Source organism: Manacus candei, unplaced genomic scaffold (assembly GCF_025592945.1).
Source record: "Manacus candei isolate 608988 ecotype Guabito, Panama unplaced genomic scaffold, ASM2559294v1 h1tg000045l, whole genome shotgun sequence".
Taxonomy (NCBI): Eukaryota; Metazoa; Chordata; class Aves; order Passeriformes; family Pipridae; genus Manacus; species Manacus candei.
Genome location: NW_026138093.1, coordinates 4443353 through 4463044, shown reverse-complemented (window position 1 = coordinate 4463044; position 19692 = coordinate 4443353). Strand labels below are relative to the sequence as shown.

At 52.2% G+C, this 19692-nt stretch overlaps 1 protein-coding gene and 1 pseudogene across 6 annotated transcripts in view; one reads left to right on the top strand and one right to left on the bottom strand.

The window, feature by feature from the left end:
- The window catches only part of LOC127474815 (zinc finger protein 208-like), a 1262639-nt pseudogene that overhangs the window by 163191 nt on the left and 1079756 nt on the right, over nt 1-19692 (bottom strand).
- LOC127474909 (zinc finger protein with KRAB and SCAN domains 1-like) overlaps nt 1-19692 on the top strand; it is an 81606-nt gene that overhangs the window by 43579 nt on the left and 18335 nt on the right. For 2 of the 6 annotated variants that reach the window (XM_051796235.1, XM_051796236.1), the window contains exon 3: nt 14273-14351. The exons of the other annotated variants lie outside the window; for them this stretch is intronic. In XM_051796235.1, coding sequence (XP_051652195.1) covers nt 14300-14351 — 52 coding nt within the window. In that variant the 5' untranslated portion in view covers nt 14273-14299. The remainder of the gene's footprint in view (nt 1-14272; nt 14352-19692) is intronic. 6 annotated transcript variants of the gene reach the window in all.

The following is a 19692-nucleotide window of genomic DNA, read 5'->3' as shown; positions in this document are numbered from 1 at the left end:
AGATGGTGAGCAGGGCGGTGTCAGGGGCAGCCCTGTCGGCAAACGGGGGCTGGGGCTGGGTGGAAAGCAGTGGCTTGGCCTGGCCTGGGACTCACAATGTGGGGTGACTGCTCCAAACGCACTCCCTGCCATGGTAGGGCCTGGGGTGGCTGCCTGGGGAGCTTTTCAGGCACAACCCTCTTCACCCAATGGACATTCTCTTCTCTCTACAGGCCAGAAACATTGAACTCTTCCTGCCGGGCATGATGAAGATCCTGCAAGTTGGCAGCAAAGATGCCCAGGTGAAGATCCTGCTGGCCTTGCGAAACGTTCTGCGTCAGCTGAAGAAGACCAAGGCCAGCTTCATCGCTGTGCAGCTTGTGGGGAGGCTCCTGCCCCTCTTTGACTCGGTAAGGCTGATGTGGAGCCTGAGCCCCTCAGATGGGCACTGGGCAATGACAGCTGCCCTGCAGCCCAGCCCTGCGAGCAGCACTTGGAGCCAGCTCCACTCCCCTGGGCTCTCCTGGGATGGCTTCTGGGCCGTGCAGCCCAGTGCTGCTTCTTCTGGGATGTGAGGCTGGAGCCGCTGCCCTCCCCGCAGCCATGATCAGGGCCCTCTGCACTGTGGGCAGGGAGCTGCTGTTTGCAAAGCTCCCTTTTCCTGCTTCCTACCAGGAGTGCAGCGAGCTGCGAGAGCTCTCCATCCGCATGCTCACAGAACTGCTGCAGTTGGTGGTCCGCAGGGATGAGAAGAGGATGAGGAAGGAGGTGTGGCGAGCACTGGTGCCTCTCCTCTTCCGCATGAGCGACCAGGTCCCCAGCGTGGCCAAGGTACAGGTTTGAAGGCTGAGCCCTGACACACAGAGGACTGAGCTGACACCCCCAGGGCTCCTGGGCATCGGGGCAAGGGCAGCTGGCAGTGGGCAACGCTCCCCCAGCACAGCCAAAGAAGCTGGCACGGCCCTGTGCAACACCTGCCCTGCCTGCTCCTGCAGGGCTCGGCAGCAGCCCCTGACTCCCACGGCCTGAGCAGAGGCATCCCCACAGGCTGTGTCGGAGACCAGGCCTTTGAGCTTCCACTCTTGTCCCCCAGGGCTGTCCCCAAAAGGCTCCCAGACTTTTGGGCTAGGGCATGTCCCAGATTCCTAAAGGCAGGATCCCCCAGGAACAGAGCCAAGATGTCTCCTTGCCCAGGCCCCCAGGCCATCTCTCAGCACATGCTGTCCTGCAGGCCTCCAGGGAAGCCCTTCTTGCTGCCGCCGAGCTGCTGAAGTGGAAGACGCTCAAGCACCTGCTGCAGAGAGAGCGGCTGTGGGAGCTTGGAGCGTGCTTGGTAAGGACAAGCTGAGGGGCCCGGGCTGGGGGAGGGCTGTCCCCATCCCATGTCTGGGCTGGGGGCTCTGCAGCTGGGCAGAGCCTGGAGCTGCATCCCTGTTGCTGCCCTCAAGAACAGAGCCCCAGGGGCTCTTCTGCTGGCCCCTGTCCCCTCCCTGTAGCCAGCAGGAGGGGAGGCCTCTCCATCCCAGGAGGTGCTGGCAGGAGGCACTGCTCCAGCCAACTGCCCCAGTGACAGCCCTGGAGAGACATGCCTTGTTCTCTCTGCAGCTTCAGAAGAGCAGGAGCAGGGCTGAAGACTTCATCCATCAGAGCCTGCCCTACCTGCAGGACCCTCAGGCCAACGTGCGCCTGGCGGCCGTCAGGTTCATTGGTGAGTGCCAGCCCCTGCAGTGCCTCTGGGGCAGCCTGGCCCCTGTGCCACTGCTGCCCCAGCAACGAGGGACAGTCCTGGGGCTGCCCCAGCAATGCCTGGCCACCCCAGGCAGGGCCTTGCCTCCCTCTGCCAGCCCTGCCCACACAGCAGGGCTTGGTGACCGCCTTGCTCAGTCCCACTGCCCTGAGCTTCTGGGGGCTCCTGGGCTCAGCCCTGCTGAGGGGGAGAAGGGTAGGACTGGGGGCCCTGATACTGGGAGCAGGCTGGGGAGCAGGGGCTAATGGAGCTCTGTGCCCAGGACTCATCACACGGCGCCTGAGGGAGCAGACCACAGAGAGTCAGGCTGACATCCTGAGCGGTGAGTGGGGAGTGTGGTCTGTCGGGAATCCAGAGGCTCTCTGCAGACAGGGGGTTTTATCTGGGCTCTGTTTCTCTCCCTCACAGCGCTTCAACCCTTGGAGAGAGACTGGGACATCTCTGTCAGCTCCCTGGCAGCTCGGACAGCCTCCATTCTGAGGAGTCCTTTCGTGCAGCAAAGACCAAGAGGCCTCCTGCGAGCACTGCGCTGCTGCTGGCCGTGAGCCCGGCAGAGGTGCAGCTTGCCTTGGCTAAAGGACTGGGGATGAATAAAGCTGCAACAATGTGCCCAAAGCCCTGGTGTCCTTCAGCTGCACGGTGCTGAGTGTGCCGAGCCGACCGTGTCCTTCCTGGGCTGTCCCGCAGGCAGCGGGACACTCCCCCCTCAGCACCCCTGGCCCCAGGCTTGTGGGACAAGCTGAGCCCTGGCTGGGGCTTTCCCCGAGAGAAGCCACCTTGGCTAAAGGACAAGCTGCTGCCTGAGCCTTCTCACCCCATTTCAGGGCCACTGCCAATGTCACCCTGCCCTCTGCCGGTGTGAAGCTATTCCCCTTGTCCTGTCACTCCAGGCCCTCGTCCAAAATCCATCTCCAACTCCCTTGGAGCCTCTTTTTGGCACTAGAAGGGGCTGCAAGGTCACCCCAAAACCTTCTCTTCTCCAGCCTGGGCAGCCACAGTTATCACTGTGTCCCCACACAGTGCCCCACTCTGTGACCCCTGTGTCCTCCCAGGCCCAGCACCCCAGGAGGTGGCACAGCAGCAAGCCCTGTGCTGCAGCCATGTGTTGCTTTGGACCTGGCTTCCCACCAAGTCCCTGAGACCCAGCAAAAAAGCTTACTTCCCAGAGAGAAAAAAACCCAAATAGCAGAGCTAGAGCAAAAATATAGATGTACATATATCACAGTTATATCCAGTAAGAATACTCATCATGGCTGGGTTTCGCAAATGAAGATTTGGGGAGGGCACTACCCAAGTTTGTTGCAAGAGCGTTGGTGGTTGAAAAGGCCAATATGAGATAGACATGTCCTGTTGCAAAAGGTACAGTAGAAAGACTCCTTAGGTGGTATATTCTGCAAGACACAGTTCTTTCTGCATTGTCTTTTCTCCTCAAGAGTGATCCTGCGTGCGTTCTCAAAAGCATCAGCAGCGTTATAGATGGTGTTTCTCCAGGCCTCCCGATTTGAGGCCAGAGCAGACCAGTTATGGTGGTCAATATGGCCAAGGTTGAGATGTTGTTTCAGGGAGTCCTTGTATCTTCTCTTTGGGGCTCCTCTCTTGCAACAGCCGGTGGCAAGTTCACCATAGAGCAGGATCTAGGGAGGCGGTGGTTGGTCCTTCATGCTGGAGACGTGCCCTGCCCATCACAGCTGTATTCTCAGCAACATGGCCTCAATACTTGTGACTGCTGCTTGTTCTAGAACAGATGTATTGGTCACATAATCTGACCAGTGGATGTTTAGGATTGTGCAGAGGCAGCATTGACGGAAGCGTTCTAGGAGTCGCAGCTGGTGGTGGTAGATGACCCAGGATTCAGATCCGTAGAAGAGAGTAGACAGCACTGTGGCTCTGTAAACACTGATCTCTGTACTTTTCTTCAGGTGTTTGTTTCGCCAAACTCTTTTATGAAGCTTTCCAAAAGCACTGTATGCCTTTGCTAACCTGTTGTGTATCTCCCCATCAGTCTTACCATCCGAGGAGATGAGGCTACCTAGGTATGCTGGGTTGTATCTGCTCCCAAATCACACCCAGGGACAGTTTCACAAAGGTGCAGAAGGAGGGTTTGAGGTACAATTGAAGAGCTGAGTTCAAGGAATGTGGATGCATTTTTGTGGTGCTGGTTGAGCAGCCTGGGTCCATGAGAATAATGTCAGACAAAATAACTTTGCTCCTGCAGGATTCTGTGTGTGGAATGTGTGAAACATGGTTGTTCTTCTGGCAGGATAAGAAGTTTTGCCTTCATTGCTGTATCTAAAACGGGGTCTGAGGCTTGTGTAAACTTCAGTGAAATCCAAAGTGAATCCATCAGGCTCCACGAAACCATCCCACCTTCACCCTGCTGGAGTCTGTCCGGGTGCTCTGGTGCTTTGGCACGGTGTCATCCAGGGAGAATTTGAGCAATAAGGAACTGGGCTACAAGGCAGGTTTACAAAGAGTTCTACAAAACTGCCCCCCCCTCCACAAAACCTCAGAAAATAAGTGTGTCATGTGTTACCAGAAGAATCCCTGAAAACACCCTTTGTGCCACTCTGTGAACACCAAAATCATGGAATGGCGTGGACCTGCACCGTAAGTAAATCAGAGATTGTTTGTAGGAATCCCCAAATCAGGAGAAAATCCAGATCCCTCATCTGTGGTAAAATGTCCTGTGAGCAGGACTGAAATGTGCTGCACACACACGTGTTAGAGCACATCATGGAAATGTGGGAGATTGGAAAACTGTTTTCAGATTTAATAGCATTTCAATTTTAACAGCTCATTTAAAACTTGAATAAAATCCAAGGAGTTTCTCTTAAAAAATTAATTAAAACATTGCTTTTCTAGAGTTTTTGTAATTCCATCTTATCTAGGTTTTGTAGAGGACTCAGATGTGAATATTCAGTCTGCTACCTGTGACAATGCCTGACTTCACTTACAATATTTTTAATAGTTATATTCTTTATATTCTATTTAGTCTGATTCTCATACCTGTGATCTTAGACTTGTGTGATTCTGCTGTTGTTTGTAACAGAGAATTTCCTTTGACTTCACTGTGAGAGCTCTCCATGGAATGATGAACAGTAGTAATAATATTAATCATTTATAGAGGGCTTTATATGTTGGAAATACAGGATAATCTTTAAACGAGCTCAGCTTTGCTCTCAGATATGTGAGTGAACTCTTCATTGATCTGAAAAATATTGCTACCTGACATGTATTTTTTTTTTTATTTTCTAGTCTTACTGGGTATTTTGGAAAGGGTTTCTTTATTTTTGTAGGGCAGAATATTGTTTTGTCTTAAGTTTGAGATCTTAAAAGGTTTGCAAAGGACATGGAGGTTGCTGTGGTGTCCTCTGATGATTTCAGCTGATCAAATGAATCCTTCCAATCCTTTTATCTGTGAGGGGACTGCAGGCCATGCTGGAAAGCAGGTGTTACTTCAGGTGACTTTCTCTGCTCTGTGCAATGAGTTAGCTTATAAACTCCTAAGGTGAGCATTTTTCTGGTGAATTCAGAAATTTTTACCAGTGTATCATAGGCACAAGAATTAACACTAATGTTTGGAATCTGCAGTTATCCCACAACTTTTCTAGAAGATCAGTAATTTCTGAGAGCTGGCTCCTGTTTGCAGTATAGAGCAGTCAGCTCTGCAACTGCAGGGTTACTTCATGTTTGTTTATTTTCCAAGATTTACAGGTACCATAAACTGTTGCCAAAAGCAGGAGAAATGATGAATAATATTTTTTCTCCCCAATAGCCAGAGTTTCATGTGTGTGTGTTGTTGCTAAAACCAGCAAGTCTTCTTCTGAGTAGGAATAAGACTTAGTTCCTAAAGACTGAATTGTAGCAGACACAAGGTCTAATATTTGTTCTTCTCCCCACTTTCTTGCTTTTTCATGACAGATAATGCTCATTATTCTGTGGTAAATGATACTCAGATGTTCTGCAGCAGCAGGAAATTCAATGTGTGGGTACCATTAAAGGCCTGATTCTATTTTCTAACTCCACAGTGCAAGTGACTGCATCCAACAGCCAGGGCAGCTTGATAAGTGATGCTGTAACAATTGTCAGGCCTCCAGGAGGTGAGTAGGAAAAAGTGCTTTTTCTGTGCATGGAACAATTCCACAAACACTCTGTTGAACAAAATGTGATTTATTTTCTCAACTGAGGACTGGAAGTTCAGAAGAATATGTTTGCATTAGTAGTTCTTACGAACAAAATTGTCCTTTTTGGCTTCTAATTTGTCACATGGTTAACTTTAGGAACCAGAGAATGAAAACAGTTGTATAGTTAACATATTGTGAAGGTGAGAGGTGTATCATGTACTTCATTTTTTTCCTGTGAATGGTGATGTGCTCTATCAGGGACAGCTGATCTAGTCCAAGAATAGAGAGATTCACCTGCATTTTGGAACCTGTTTTAGAATAGAAGTTGGAAGTGCTGACAAGGAGCACTTACTGGATAGATTTAGAGAATTTGTTTAATAATAGTAACATAAACTACTGGCAATATATTGAGCCAGAATCCACCAGGTTCTTTAGTTGTAAGAAAGTCAGTTCCAATGTGCTGATTTACAGTGACTTAGGCTCTAAACCCCTCTGGTTGTTCTCTTCATAACAACTGGAAATGAGAGAATTGAGCAAATACACCCTGAACACTGTGAGTGTTTTGTTCTGTGGTTTTGTTTTGGTTGGTTGTTGGTTTGGTTTTTTATTTTTCAAGAAAGCTTTTCCATTTCTAGCTGGTGTAGGTGTGTCCCTTTTGCATTCCCTTTGCATGGCCATCCTGGAGAATTAGCTTTGGTTGAATAAATGCCAATGGAAACAATTAATTTAAGGCAGTTTTGAATTCTAATGTGAGAGCCCAACAACTCTTGATCTTGAGAGATGTGTAGGTGTAGCTGTTGAGTAAGAATAGTGTAGAGTGACATACATACCATTTTAAAGGAAAAGAAAAACAAAAACAAAGAAAAGAGAAATCCCACAAACCTTACAGCTCAAAATACAGTTAAACTTGAAACAGTTTGCTTGCAAACAGATGGATTAGGTTTGGGTCCAAACCAGCAGAAAGACTTCAGGAAAGTGAGTAAATCCAATACAGAGTTTGTGTGACAGATCACTGAGAAATAAGGAAAAGGTCAATTTCCAGCACATTTTATACTTTTCCAATTTTATTGTCAAGTTGCACCTAATATTAACAAATAGACTTTGTTATAGAATAATAAAACTGCATCTGAGTTTCACTGCTCATTTAAGACTGAGCAGTAAGACAATGTTATTTCTAATTCCAGTGCCACATTTTAATTTTGCACTGCAAAATTTGGTAGTGAAAATTTTACCAAATGACAAAGTAAAGGATCTTTAAAGATAAGCAAGGGTGTGCAGAGGTTTATGACAGCCATTCAGATGGACTTTCTTTCATCATTAGATTGTTGTTGATTACAATTAGAAAACTTACAGCTTTGAAATGATCTTTTTTATGACCTTGTGGTAGTTTAAAAGCAATACCTCATTGGTTAAATAGGTTTTAGTTCGTGCTTCCTTTTAGTTAATGCTTTGAAAACGTGTTATCCTGATTTACACATAAAATCCTGCTGAAAAGCACGTGGCATTCCCTAGGATATGTGTGTTTAACTAGAATTAAATTAGCAGTGTTTAAAGAAATCTTCCATACTAGGACAATGTCTGTTTGCTTTACTGTGATGTTTATTACAATGACTCTTTAAATGCTCTACAATTCCATTGCATGGTAAATTATGAGTGTAATGGTAGTTTTACACTGGGTTGTAATCAGTGCCTTCACACTTTGTAAATCATTCAATGAAATCTGGGTGCCACTAAAATAAGAAGAAATTTTATTTTTTACTTCAGCAGCCAAGATTTCACTTAGACAGAAGTTTTGTTTGATCAAAGAGTGAGAGAGATCTCATCAGGTACAAAATCACAGCCTTTTAATGAGTGTGAACATGGAGCATTCTCTTTTCAAGGATAAGAAAAACAATGCTGTTCCAGAAATTTCCATTGTGGGGAGTACTTGATGGAACTGGATGGAAGATTGTACAAAAGGGAGAGTGACAGAGGACAAAGGAGTATTCCATTGTGAAGTTACTGCTGATCACTGTTTTACAATTATGAGACAATTTTTTTTCCAACATGCATTTCTTTATTTACACTGTATATACTTATTTACAGTTAAAAATTTCTCTGTGGGATTTTTCTCTGTAGTTTCGAAAATGAATTTTAAAAATCTGAAATTTTATATCTGAATTCTTGAAACTCTTTGCATAATTAAAGTATTTTTCCTTCATATAGCTTGTTTCCAACCAAACAGTAGCTTGGATACCACCTGAAAGGGGATATCCTTGTGCTGTAAGGAGTGGAAAATGTAAATCCCTGCAAAATTCTGAGATAATGAGACAAAAAGGCCACTGAGAGTGAAGAGAGAAAAGGAGAGAGAAAGGGAAGATACAGCAGTTTATTCTTTTCTATAGTAATGATATTTGCCAAACATACCTTAATGTCTGAGATTTCTGATGTTGTTTGTTGGCTTTTTTACTGTCATCAGGTGAGTGAATATGACCTTTATGCAAAATAAGACAAGATCACAATTTTTTTTTCAAACTAAAAATAACCTCTTAATTTTCAACTTGTGTTAAAGAAACCTTTTTCCAGAGTTCTCTGCTGTCTTGCCATATAATTGAAGTGAGGGAATGAAAAAGTGCCCAAATAAGTCAGTCATGCCAAAGTCAAGGAAATCAAGATTTGGCCTTCTACCTGCATTTTAGAGAAAAACTGTCACAGCTGTCTCCCAAATAACTTTGATAGAAGAAAGAAGAAAACTGGACTTGAGTTCAGTTTGTGTTCCTCTCAGGAGATGTCTTTCCTGACACTGTCCCTGCTCTTCTGCACTCCCAGGGAGCACTGGGACTTTGTTTTTCATGGTGATTTGCTCCCTTCTAGCCCAGTCTGCAGCCACTTGGGATTTCTGTCTAATCAGAAGTTCTGCTCAGATTTAGTGAACAAGTGAGAAGCAGAACTGGCACACAAACTCTCTGTAGTCTGTAGCGTATTAATGAGTAAAATTCTCTCAGTTTTAAGCAGACAGTTGTGTTATTTATCATAGCAAATAAAGTAAAGAAGAATTAGTGAAAATGGGGCAATGCTTGTAATTCTTCTGCATATCTCTAAAATATTTCTTTGTGTGAACTCCTTTTCATCACTCCATAATTGTGTTACACTTATTTGCCTTTTCTGTGACTGTTTCAGAAGGAGGGTTTTTCTGTTCTTGTCTTCACAGCTCATAACTTTTATTCCTGGGATCAACTGTCTTCTCACATTTTTAAAAAAGCAGATTTTTATGATGTGGTAAGTATTAGTGAGCACAGTATGAGTGAAGTCTTGCCAGAGATTTCATTACTACTTCCTTACGTTCACATCCTAAATTTATAGCACTGTGTTGGCTTTTAAATTTATTCCTAAAGTCGTCTAGACTTTAGAGAAAAAAGAAAAAGAAGGAACAGGAAAAAATAAGAAAAAAAAAAACCAAAAAGAAAGAACAAGAAAAAAAGAGGAAAAAAAAAGAGAAAGAAAAACGAAAAAAGAGGAATAAAAAAAGGAGGAATAAAAAAAGAAAGAAGCGAAAGAAAGAAAAAGGAGATAATAAAAGAAGACAGAAAAACTAAACCCCCAAAGGCCTATCCTTTCTCGCCGCAAGGACTACAACTCCCACAATGCACCGCGCGGGGCGGAAGCCCAAAGAGGGCGGGCAGGGGCCGTGGCCGCGCGCTGATTGGCTGCGGGGCGAGTTTCTAAGGACGATGCGCGCGCAGAGCGAGCGCCATTTTGTCCGCGTGGAAAGAAGTGCGGGAGAGGCGGCGTCCGCTGCGCTGAGCTGTGAGTGCGGGGGGGGCGGCGAGAGCGGGGTCTGGGGATCCGCTCGGGGGCTGCGGGGAGCGCGGCTGTGGGTGGAAAGGCTGGAGGGCTCGGGAGGGTTTAGCGGGGGGGTTCGGGGGTTCCCGGGGTCTTTGTGAGGGGTCCCTGAGGGGGTTCGGTGTCCTGAGGGGACTCAGGGAGGAGTCTGAAGGTCCCTGAGTGGGTTTGGGAGTCTCCAAGGGGGTTTTGGTTTCTGAGGAGATTTGGGGGGGTCCCAGGTGGGCTTTGGGGGTCTGTGAGGAGGTTTGGGGGTCCTGGGGGGCTTTTCGGGGACCTTTTAGGTAGTTTTGGGGTCTCTAGGGGGTTTACGGGGTCCCAGACTGTTTTGAGGGTCCCTGAGGGGGACTGGAGGTCCCTGAATAGGTTTGGGGGGTCCCAGATATGTTTTGCGTGTCACTGAGAAGGTTTGGGGGGTCCGAGGGCGGGATGAGGTCTCTGAGGGGATTTGAGGGGACCTGGAGAAGGTTTTGATGGGTCAAGGGAGGAATTTCAGGGGTTTTGAGGGGATTTTGGGGGGTCCCCTAAAGCCCAGCAGTGGGGTTCAGGGTGTCTCCCAGCCCCAAGGGGTCCTAGGGATGCCCCCCAAAATCCGGGTGGGGGGAGATGTACCACATCCTGGTAAGGGGATCCCAGTGCCCCCAGTATATCCCAATGACTTCCCAATGACCCTCAGTACAGCTTAATAACCCCCTCAGTAACCACCCAGTGTGTCCCAGTGACCTCCCACTGCCCCCCAGTATGGCCCAGTGATCCTCCAGTGAGCACCCAGTAACCCCCAGTATGGCCCAGTAACCTCCCAGTGTCTCCCCATGTGTCCTGGTAATCCCCCAGTAACTCTCCAGTTCTCTGCCAGTGATCCCCAGTGTACCCCAGTTCACCTCCAGTCCCTCCCAGTGTCCCTCAGTAACCCCCCAGTGCCCCCTGGTTCCCCCCAGTGTGTCCCAGTATGCCCCAGTAATCCCCCAGTGCCCCACAAAGCCCCCCGACTGTCCCCAGTGTGTCCCCAGATGCCCTTGACCTTTCTGTGAGCGTGGGGGGGGGCGTTTTTGTTGTCAGAGGGTCAAGGGGGGGGCTCCTGGGGTGAGAATTAGGGTTCGAGACATCAGAGATGGGGTTTGGGGACAGTGGGGAGGGGTTTGGGAACAGAGGAATTGGGGGTGTCAAGGGGGGAACTGGGGCTGTGAGGAGGCCCTGGAGACATTGGAGACACCAGGGGGGTCTTGGGGTGTCAAGGGGGGAACTGGGGACACCAAGAAGGTCTTGGGGACACCAGAGGGGGTCTCAGGACTCACCTGCTTGTGGTGCAGTCCCTCATGTCCCCCCCTGGCCCTTTTAACTCCTCCCAAATGTCTCTTAACCTCTATTTTCCCTTTAATCCTCTCCCCTCATAGATCACTTTGATGCCCCAGTGCCCCAAAACCTGTTTTAACTCCTGCAAATGCACCCAAAGCCCCCCAAGCCCCCCCAAATCCCCATCCAACCGCCCCCAGATCCCTTCAAATCTCCCCAGTGCCCCCTCGAATCCCTCCCAACCCCCCCAAAGAGGGATCACCCAGACCTTGGGACAGGAACACAGTGGGCTGTACTGGGGGCACTGGACTGTACTGGGAGGGCCCTGGGGGGGGCTCAGGTGTCCCACGAAAAGGTGGCCCAGCTCCAGGAGAGATCTGGGGATCAGTGAGGAGGTCCTGGTCTGTCCTGGTCTGTCCTGGTCTGTCCTGGTCTGTACTGGTCTGTCCTGGTCTGTACCCCCAATCCCCAAAGCCCCTCCCCAGCTCCCCCAGGACCCTCCCAGACTCCAAAGCCCCCCAGGCCCCCCAGGCCCCTGACATGGTCCTGCTGCCCCTTGAGCATCTCCAACTCCTGCAGAACCAGGCATTTCATCAGCAAATGTGCAGGTGACACCAAGCTGGGGGTGTGTTGATGTGCTGGAAGGCAGGAGGGCTCTGCAGAGGGACCTGTGTGAGGAAAAGTGTGTCAGCAGGAGCAGGGAAGGGATTGTTGGGCTGGACTGAGCGCTGGTGAGGCCACCCCTGGAGTGCTGTGTCCAGCTCTGGGCCCTGAGTTGAGGAAGGCCCTGGAGGGGCTGGAGCAGGAGCAGGGAAGAGCAGCGAGGCTGGGGAAGGGAGTGGAGCACAAGTGGTGTGAGGAGAGGCTGAGGGAGCTGGGGGTGTTGAGGCTGGAGAAGAGGAGGCTCAGGGGAGACCTCCTGACTGTCTGCAAGTCCCTGCCAGGAGGTTGGAGCCAGGTGGGAGTGGGGCTGTTCTGCCAGGAAGCAACAGCAGGACAAGAGGGCTGGGTCTTGAGCTGTGCCAGGGGAGGTTTAGGTTGGATATTAGGAAGCAATTTTTTGCTGAGAGAGTCATCAGGCCTTGGAATGGGCTGGGCAGGGAGGGGGTGGAGTCAGCGTCCCTGGAGGTGTTGAAGGTGAGAGTGGATGTGGCCTCAGTGCCATGGTCTGGGAAGCACAGCGGGGTTGGATCCAGGGTTGGACTTGATGATCTCAGAGGTCTTTTCCAACGTGGCTGATTCTGTGATTCTGTGATTGCCATTCCTATGGCAGCACATGCTTGAGGCTCCATCCCCAGGGTGATAGAGATGTCTGTCCATATCTATCTCCAAGGTTAGTCTGTAAATGTGTGGTGTTAGAAAAGCAGGCTGAGTTGTGGGCTGGTTGTAGAAGGAGAAAGAAGCCCAGAGGCCAGTGCAAGCAGGCAGCCCTCAGCTTGCACCTGATGTCCCCTCCCTGCAGGTTCCTGTCCTTGAGCCCAGGCCCTGAGGTGAGGCTGAGAAGTGGCGCAGAGGTGAGCCCAGAGCTGTCCCTGAGGTGAGGCTGAGAATAAGTGCAAGGCAGAGGTGCTGCTGAGGAAGGAGAGCCCCGTGGTGGGGAAGACAAGAAGCTGTGAGAGCCCCGAGCAGGTGCTGTGTCCATCCCCTGTGTGCCAGGTGAGCTGGGGCTTTGCTGCAGAGCTGCGGGCGCTGATTTGAGCGTCTCCAAGTGCTGAGATGGTGGGCACCCAGGAACACAAACTGTGCCTGGCCACGGAGCCTGCAAGGAGGAGCAGAGACAGCCCTGGCAGTGTGGGGGGCCAGGTTGTCCCTGTGCCTTCCCCTGCAGGCCCTGGCTGTCCCTGCTGGGCCCCTGTCCATCCCCATCAGGTCCCTGCCCGTCCCCCCGGGCTGAGCTCCCCCCAGGAAGTGCCGTGGAGCTGAAGCTGCTGCCATCCCCCCCTGCAGCCGCTGCCCCAGCCAAGGGAGCAGCAAAGGCAGGGCCAGGAGCAGAGGCAGCAGCAGGGGAGCCCTGGGGGGCCAGGAAGCTCTTGTGTGGGTCAGGAAAGAGGCACTGGGCACGAGGCCGGGGCTGTGCTGAGCAGGCCCAGCCCTCACATCCCCCCAGCCAACGCCGGCTGCCCGGGGGGCTTGGGAGGGACCCCCAGCCCGTGTGCCCCACACTGAGCTGGCAGAGAGAGAGCCAAGGGACAGGGCCACGGGCAGGGCCACGGGTGAGGGACAGGCAGGGCCATTGCAGGGCCACGATGAGGGCACAGCCTGTGGCAGCAGAGCTGCCCAGGGCCGGGGGCAGCCGGGGGTGTTGGGACCAGCCAGTGCTGGGGCCGAGCAGAGCACGAGGCCTCTTGCAGACCCCTGGAGCAGCCTCCCACTTGCCAGCCCCACCCTGGTGGGGTGACACTGTCCCCTCCCTACAGGACACTCCCCCTAAAAACTTTCAAGGGGGCCTTTTGTGTATATTGCTGATTGATGCTGGGGACCTGAGGGAGCCTCTGCAATCCCATCCATGGGGCACAATCTCCTCTGCAGAGCTTGACTCCCTGCAGACTTTGCAGGGAAATCTGTGCTGGCAGCTGCATCCTGAGCCCGAGGGCAGTTTGTATCCCTGAGTGCTGATCCAACCTGGGGACCCAAGGCATCCTCTGCTGTTCCATCCATGCAGCAGGAGTCACCCTGCTGCCCTTGACTCCCTGCAGAGGAACAAGTGCCATCTCTCTGGGAGAAGCCAGATGCTGCCCCCCAGGCCATCAGAAGTGGTGCTGAAGCCTCTTTCAGCCCAGCCCTGGGTGCAGTTTTCTCATCCCCTCACTGAGTGCCCGCTCCCCCAGCTGGCACTGACCAAGCAGGGCGTTTGGCACACTTGGTTTGGTGGTTTGGAGAAACAGCCCCAGACTGGCAGGGGGCCAGAGAACCTCGAGGAACAGCCCTGGAGTGTTTTAAGTGACACTACATTAATACAGCTTTTGATTAATATATAGTAAGTCAATCAAGTGCTCATGAAATGACATCACTCCCCTCATCCTCACAATTAAACACCATGTTTTTGGGCTGAATCTTCATATTTTGGAGTATTTTCTGGCTAAACTTTAAGTTTTTGCCGTTTTTGGGGAGGGTTGCTATTTCTGAAGGGGTTGCTATTTCTGAAGGGATTTTTTGCCTGAATCTCGATGGTTTGGGTTTTTCGGGGCTGAATCGTGGTGTTTTGGGGGGTTTTATGGATACAGGATGCCCGGTGAGTTCTAGAGATGGACTTGGGCAGGTGGAACCCCCAAGCCAACGCGCTCAGCCCTTGTTTTCCCCCCATCAGGATTTGTCCTTCCCAAAGCTTGGGCGGATGGAGGAGGAGGCTGCGAGGAAGAGGAAGATGCCTTGGGCCCCCCAGGCAGGTGAGGAGGAAGTCAGTGTCCCTTTGGGCGGGTGTTGTGCTGGCTCTGTCAGCCCAGCATGGCCCCGGCTGCAGGACAACCCCGCTGGCGCCGCCGTCCTGCCGGGGCCGGAGCTGGGGGGATGTCCTTGGCCTTCCCTGTGGGCCGGAGGCAAATCCCCTGCCTGTCCTTCTTGCTTCCTGCCCCAGGCCCCGAGCTGAGGACGGAGAGCCCGGAGGACAAATCCCCCCGTGAGACCCTGGTGGGAGAGGCCGTTTTGAAGGGCTCCCCGGCGCAGGAAGGCAGCGGGGAGGAAAAGGGCCGGAGATCCCCCTGCAGGAGGGACTCCAAAGCCAGCCCAGGGTGCTCTGAGGAGGAAAGAGCCAGCCTGTGCCGGGAAGGCGGCCGGAGCTTGAGGGGGAGCTCTGAGCTGGTGGTCCCTGAGCAACCTCCCAGCAGGGAGAAACCCTTCAGGTGCTTGGAATGTGGGAAGAGCTTTAGGTGGAGCACCAGCCTCCTTACCCACCAGCACATCCACACTGGGGAACGTCCTTACACGTGTGGGGAATGTGGGATGAGCTTCAGTGACAGCTCCACCCTTCGCAGACACAAGCACATCCACACCGGGGAACGACCCTACCCATGTGGGGAATGTGGGAAGAGCTTCAGTGACAGCTCCACCCTTCGCAAACACAAGCACATCCACACTGGGGAACGTCCTTACATGTGTTGGGAATGTGGAAAGAGCTTCAGGGACAGCTCCAACCTTCGCAAGCACCAAGTCATCCACACTGGGGAACGGCCATACACGTGTGGGGAATGTGGGAAGAGGTTTCAGACCAGCGGGAATCTCGTCAGGCATGAGCGGACGCACACAGATGAGAGGCCCTTCCGCTGCACTGACTGCGGGAAGGGCTTCAACCGGAACTCCCACCTCATCACCCACCGGCGCATCCACACCGGGGAGAAAGCCCTACAAGTGTGGGGAGTGTGGGAAGAGCTTCACCCGCAGCTCTGCCTTGACCCAACACCAACGGACCCACCAGTAAGAGAAGCCCCACCAGTGCCCCGACTGCAGGAAGAGCTTCGGCCGCTACTTACACCCCGAATGAAGCCCCTGATGGGGAGGCAACCCCTGGAGTCCAGTGACTGTCAGTCCATCCCTTTCCACCACCCAGTCCCCTTTCCCAGGGGCAGGTTCTGACAACAGAACCCTTCTTGGGGGGTGTGTGGAGATTCCTGCCTTGGCTGGGGACCCCTCCAGGGTCACTCCTGGAGGTTGAGAGCAGAGATCCCCCCACCAGCGTTGGTCTGGGGGAGTTCCATCCCTCTCTAATTAAGAATTTCTCGTTTTGTGGCAGCTTGAGTAGAATTGCTTCAACAATTGCTTTAGTGTAGAGCACTGTCCTATCTTATCCTGTACTCCTGGTAGTTTTAGTGTATATATTGTGCACTAAGTAATTCTGATGAAGATCTTTTGTCTGATCATTTGTATCCCTAAATAAATTCCTTTTTATCAATAGATCTGATTTGCCATCAATAAAACCTAGGGGACCAAAGTGATTCAGTCACACTTCTGTAATTCCTCTAAACTGAAACTGTTGGCATGATCCAAGGTTGAGATTGGATCCAGCAGCCCCCAGCACCGTACAGTAAGTTGGGAGCTCAGAGGGGCCACCCCCCTTTCCCAGCCCTCCTGTGCCCAAAGGCTCCCATGGGACCGTTTATCCCACCACACTACCCCTGCTCTTTTACCCTTCTCCCTGTTCCTCCCACTTTTTCATAGTCCACTCAATCCCCAGCTCCAATTAGGATCACTCTGGGGGTCCCAATCCCCATTTTTCTCCCCTCTCTCACCCCTTCCACATCATCTCCCCACTCCCCAGCCCTCTCATGCTCAGTTTGGGGGTCCCACCCTCCTCTTTCCCCACTCTCCTGACCTCTCCCACTTATTTCCCATCATTCTCAATGGTCCCCCCCTCCACTTTTGGGGGGTCTCACTCCCCTCCCACTCAGTTTGGGGTCCCACTACCCCTTTATCCCCTCTAACCCCCCTTTTCCCACCGACCTCCCCCTTCCCACCCCCCGCTCACCCGAGAGCTCCTCGCCCGCAGCCGGGGGGGCTCCCAGCACCACCAGTGCCCAGAGAAGTCCCCCCAGAAAAGGGGTTGGGTGAGGTCCTGGGTGGGCTTTGAGTGTGTTTGGGGGTCCTCGGGGAGCTCTAAGAAGGTTTTGAGGGGTTCCCAGCACCTTTTGGGATGAGCTGGGTGCCTACTGAGGGGCAGGTGCCCTCCCAAAGCCCCCCCAGAGTGGGTTTACACGGGGGGAAACAGGGGAGTCCCTATTCCCGATCCATCCCGGAGCCAGTTCTGCCCCCCCCAAACTCGGCTCCACCCCTCGTTATCCACCCCCCCTCCACCACTGCCCCGCAATAACCGGGACTGGGGAGAACTGGGAAGCTTTCCTGGGATCAGGAGTGGCAGCAGGGGAGGGGGGGACACACGACCCCCCAAAATCCTCACAGGGACAGGAGGGGTCCAGGCTGGGCCCGAGGCCCCGGGGAGGGGCTGCGGCCGCCGCCGGCTCAGGAGCTCTGTGGGGAGAGAAAAGGGGGTGACAGCGGGGTGGGGGGTCCCCGGGGGGGCACAGACGCTCTGGGGGGACACACGACCCCCTGGGACCCCCCTCACCTTCTGGCGCAGGTAGAAGCCGAGCCCCAGCGCCAGGGAGACGAAGGCCAAGAGGAAGCCCCCGGCCCCTCCTTGGCAGCAATTGCTCAGGCTGATGGAGCCCGGCAGGGCCGGGGCCGCCGGCGGTGTCCGATCCCGGCAGGAAGCGGGGAGGGCCCCGGGGAGCGGCGGCGGCGGGCGGGGCCCTGGGGGAGCCGCCCCGAGGGGTCCCCGCCGCCCGGGGCACTGAAGGAGCCGCCCCGGGACGGGCCCTGGCGGGGGTCGCCAGAGAGGGGGGCGAGCTCGGAACAGAATCAGCTCCGGAGAATAAACCGAGGGAAACCAAAGGGCCGCGCCGGGGGAGTCTCCGCCGCCCCGGAGCTGAAAGAGCTGCCCCGCGGGACGAGCGAGGAGGGGCGGCGGGGAAACAGTCGCCCGGGGTGTGGCGAGGGAGGCGGGAATGGGATAAAAGAGAGAGAATAGAGGGAGAAATCACTTTGTTACCCCCGCCCCAACTCCCTTTTGTATACAGATAAAAGCAGGGATCAACATGTGCTTCCCTTCCCCCTTTTCCCCTCAGGGGATGAGAAAACAAAAGAGAAAACCTTGGGAAAGAGGGGGAAAGCCAATTCTGGAAAACTATCTCCTCTGAGATAAGTTGTGCTGCCAAAGGAAATGCTGGCTCCAGAGGTGCCCCAGAGTCGGCAGAGCCCCCCACCCTGCCCACTCACACCCTTCAGCCCAACATTGGGGTTTTCCCCTCCCTGGCACTGCCCAGTCCAGCCCCTTCCTGGTCCCCCCATCTCCCTGCCCCTGCCCCAGCCCAGCAGAGCAGCACACTCAGGTCTGGCCCTGCAGCAGGACATGGAGGCCATGGAGCTCAGGGACAGGCCCTCTGGGGCTGCAATGCTCAGCATATCATCAGCTCAGGCAGCTCCTGCAGCCCCAGGGCCAGCCCCGCTCCCCAGCACAGCAGCAGAGAATCGGCCCCGGGCTCCTCAGGCCCCATTTGCCATCTCCAGGGGCACTGGCCACCACCAGCACCAGCTGGAGCAGCCTCAGCCCCTCAGCCCCCACAGTGGCACCCTGAGGGCAGCACACGGACTCCAGGGAGAAACCAGCAAGGCAAGGACCCTCTGGAGAGTCTGCTCCTTGGCCTTGTTCTTGAGAGCCCTGGAGAAGAAGAGCTGAGGCTTCAGGCTGTGCCTGGAGCAAATGGAGCCCCTTGTGTGGTGGAAAGAGTGCAGTGGAGCCCAGCTCATGCCAGCAGTGCCATGGCCACAGGACTGACCCAGCCCAGCCCAGGGACCAAGGCCCAGAGCACTGAGGCCTCACCGAGGCCCAGAAGGGGAGGGGGGCAGGAGAAAAAGAGCAACTCTCAACAGGCCAAATGCTGCTGCTCCCTGGCACTGCTGCTGGGCTGGGACTGTTTCCCTGCCCCTCTGCACACAGGCACTGCCCTGCCAGACTCATCAGAGGTCTCAGAAGATTGAACTCAGAGAAACAAGTCACTGAAGGATCCTTGACTTTGTTTCAATGCATTCCTCATTTACACAGACTCTGGGTCAAATTCAGGATGTAGACAGTGACCCAGACATGGGATGAATAATCAATATTCACTGTACACAACTTTATCCCAGGAGAAAAAACACATGAAAACCCTGACCCAGCACCACAAAACCCTGAGCAGGCAGGCTGGAACAAGGAGTCCCATTCTGAATGCTATGGAAGAGAAAACAGGCCCTTTGTGCCTTCAGAAAAGCATCCAGTCATCATTTCCCTCAGGGCATCCTTGAAGCAAAAGACTTCTTAAGACAGATGCCAGAGCTTGGCAGCAGGCTGTCTTTCTTAACTTGGAAAATCTCTGCTAACTTCCCTAACAATGGTACAAACCCCCCACATTAATGTTGTCAAACAGCTGCATCTGCAGGATTCATGTTCCAGCATTGCCTAATGCACAATTATCACATCTCTTTTTAAAATTAAAGGGGAGGAGAAAAAAAGCAGGGGGTGGGAGGAGACTCCCCACCCCAGTCATCCATCAAGTGTACATCCTGGCCACTGCTCCCAAGAAATTGAATATGTGCTAAAGAGATATAAAAAGACATCAAACTCTTTCAGAAATAAAAGTGCTTCAGAAGCTAGATTTTAATATTACCAAGTGGGGTTTTGCCAGATTATAAAGTTGACTGAAATACCAGGATACTGCATTTTGGAAGCAGCAGCAGCTCACATATTGCCTTGTATTAGTGGCTGAAGTGTGTTGCTGATTCCAAAGCTGGACTATCATCATCTGTGGAGGAGATAAATGAATAAATAAAAATTGGCATTCCCTACCAACCCTGCTGCCTTGAAGCACTCTTTTCAAGGGCGGCCTCCACAGGAAAAAAAAATTGAAAACCACTTTATTTTGATTATAGTGCTTTCCCCAGGCAGGAATTTTTATTTCAGTTAGAATCTTTGAACCATTACATTTTCAGTGATGCATTTTTATATTTATATTTATATATATATATTTATATTTTTATATTTCAAATAAATTTTGAAAAGGTACAAAAATAAAAAAGAGTAAACTTTGAGAAGATAATAGTGCATCTGAGCATGTTTCATGCCTGCTGGGGTAAGTTAATGGTGAATCACACCTTCCCTTCCCAGCACAGGCTGAGATATATTCTTTTTGGAACATGAAAATA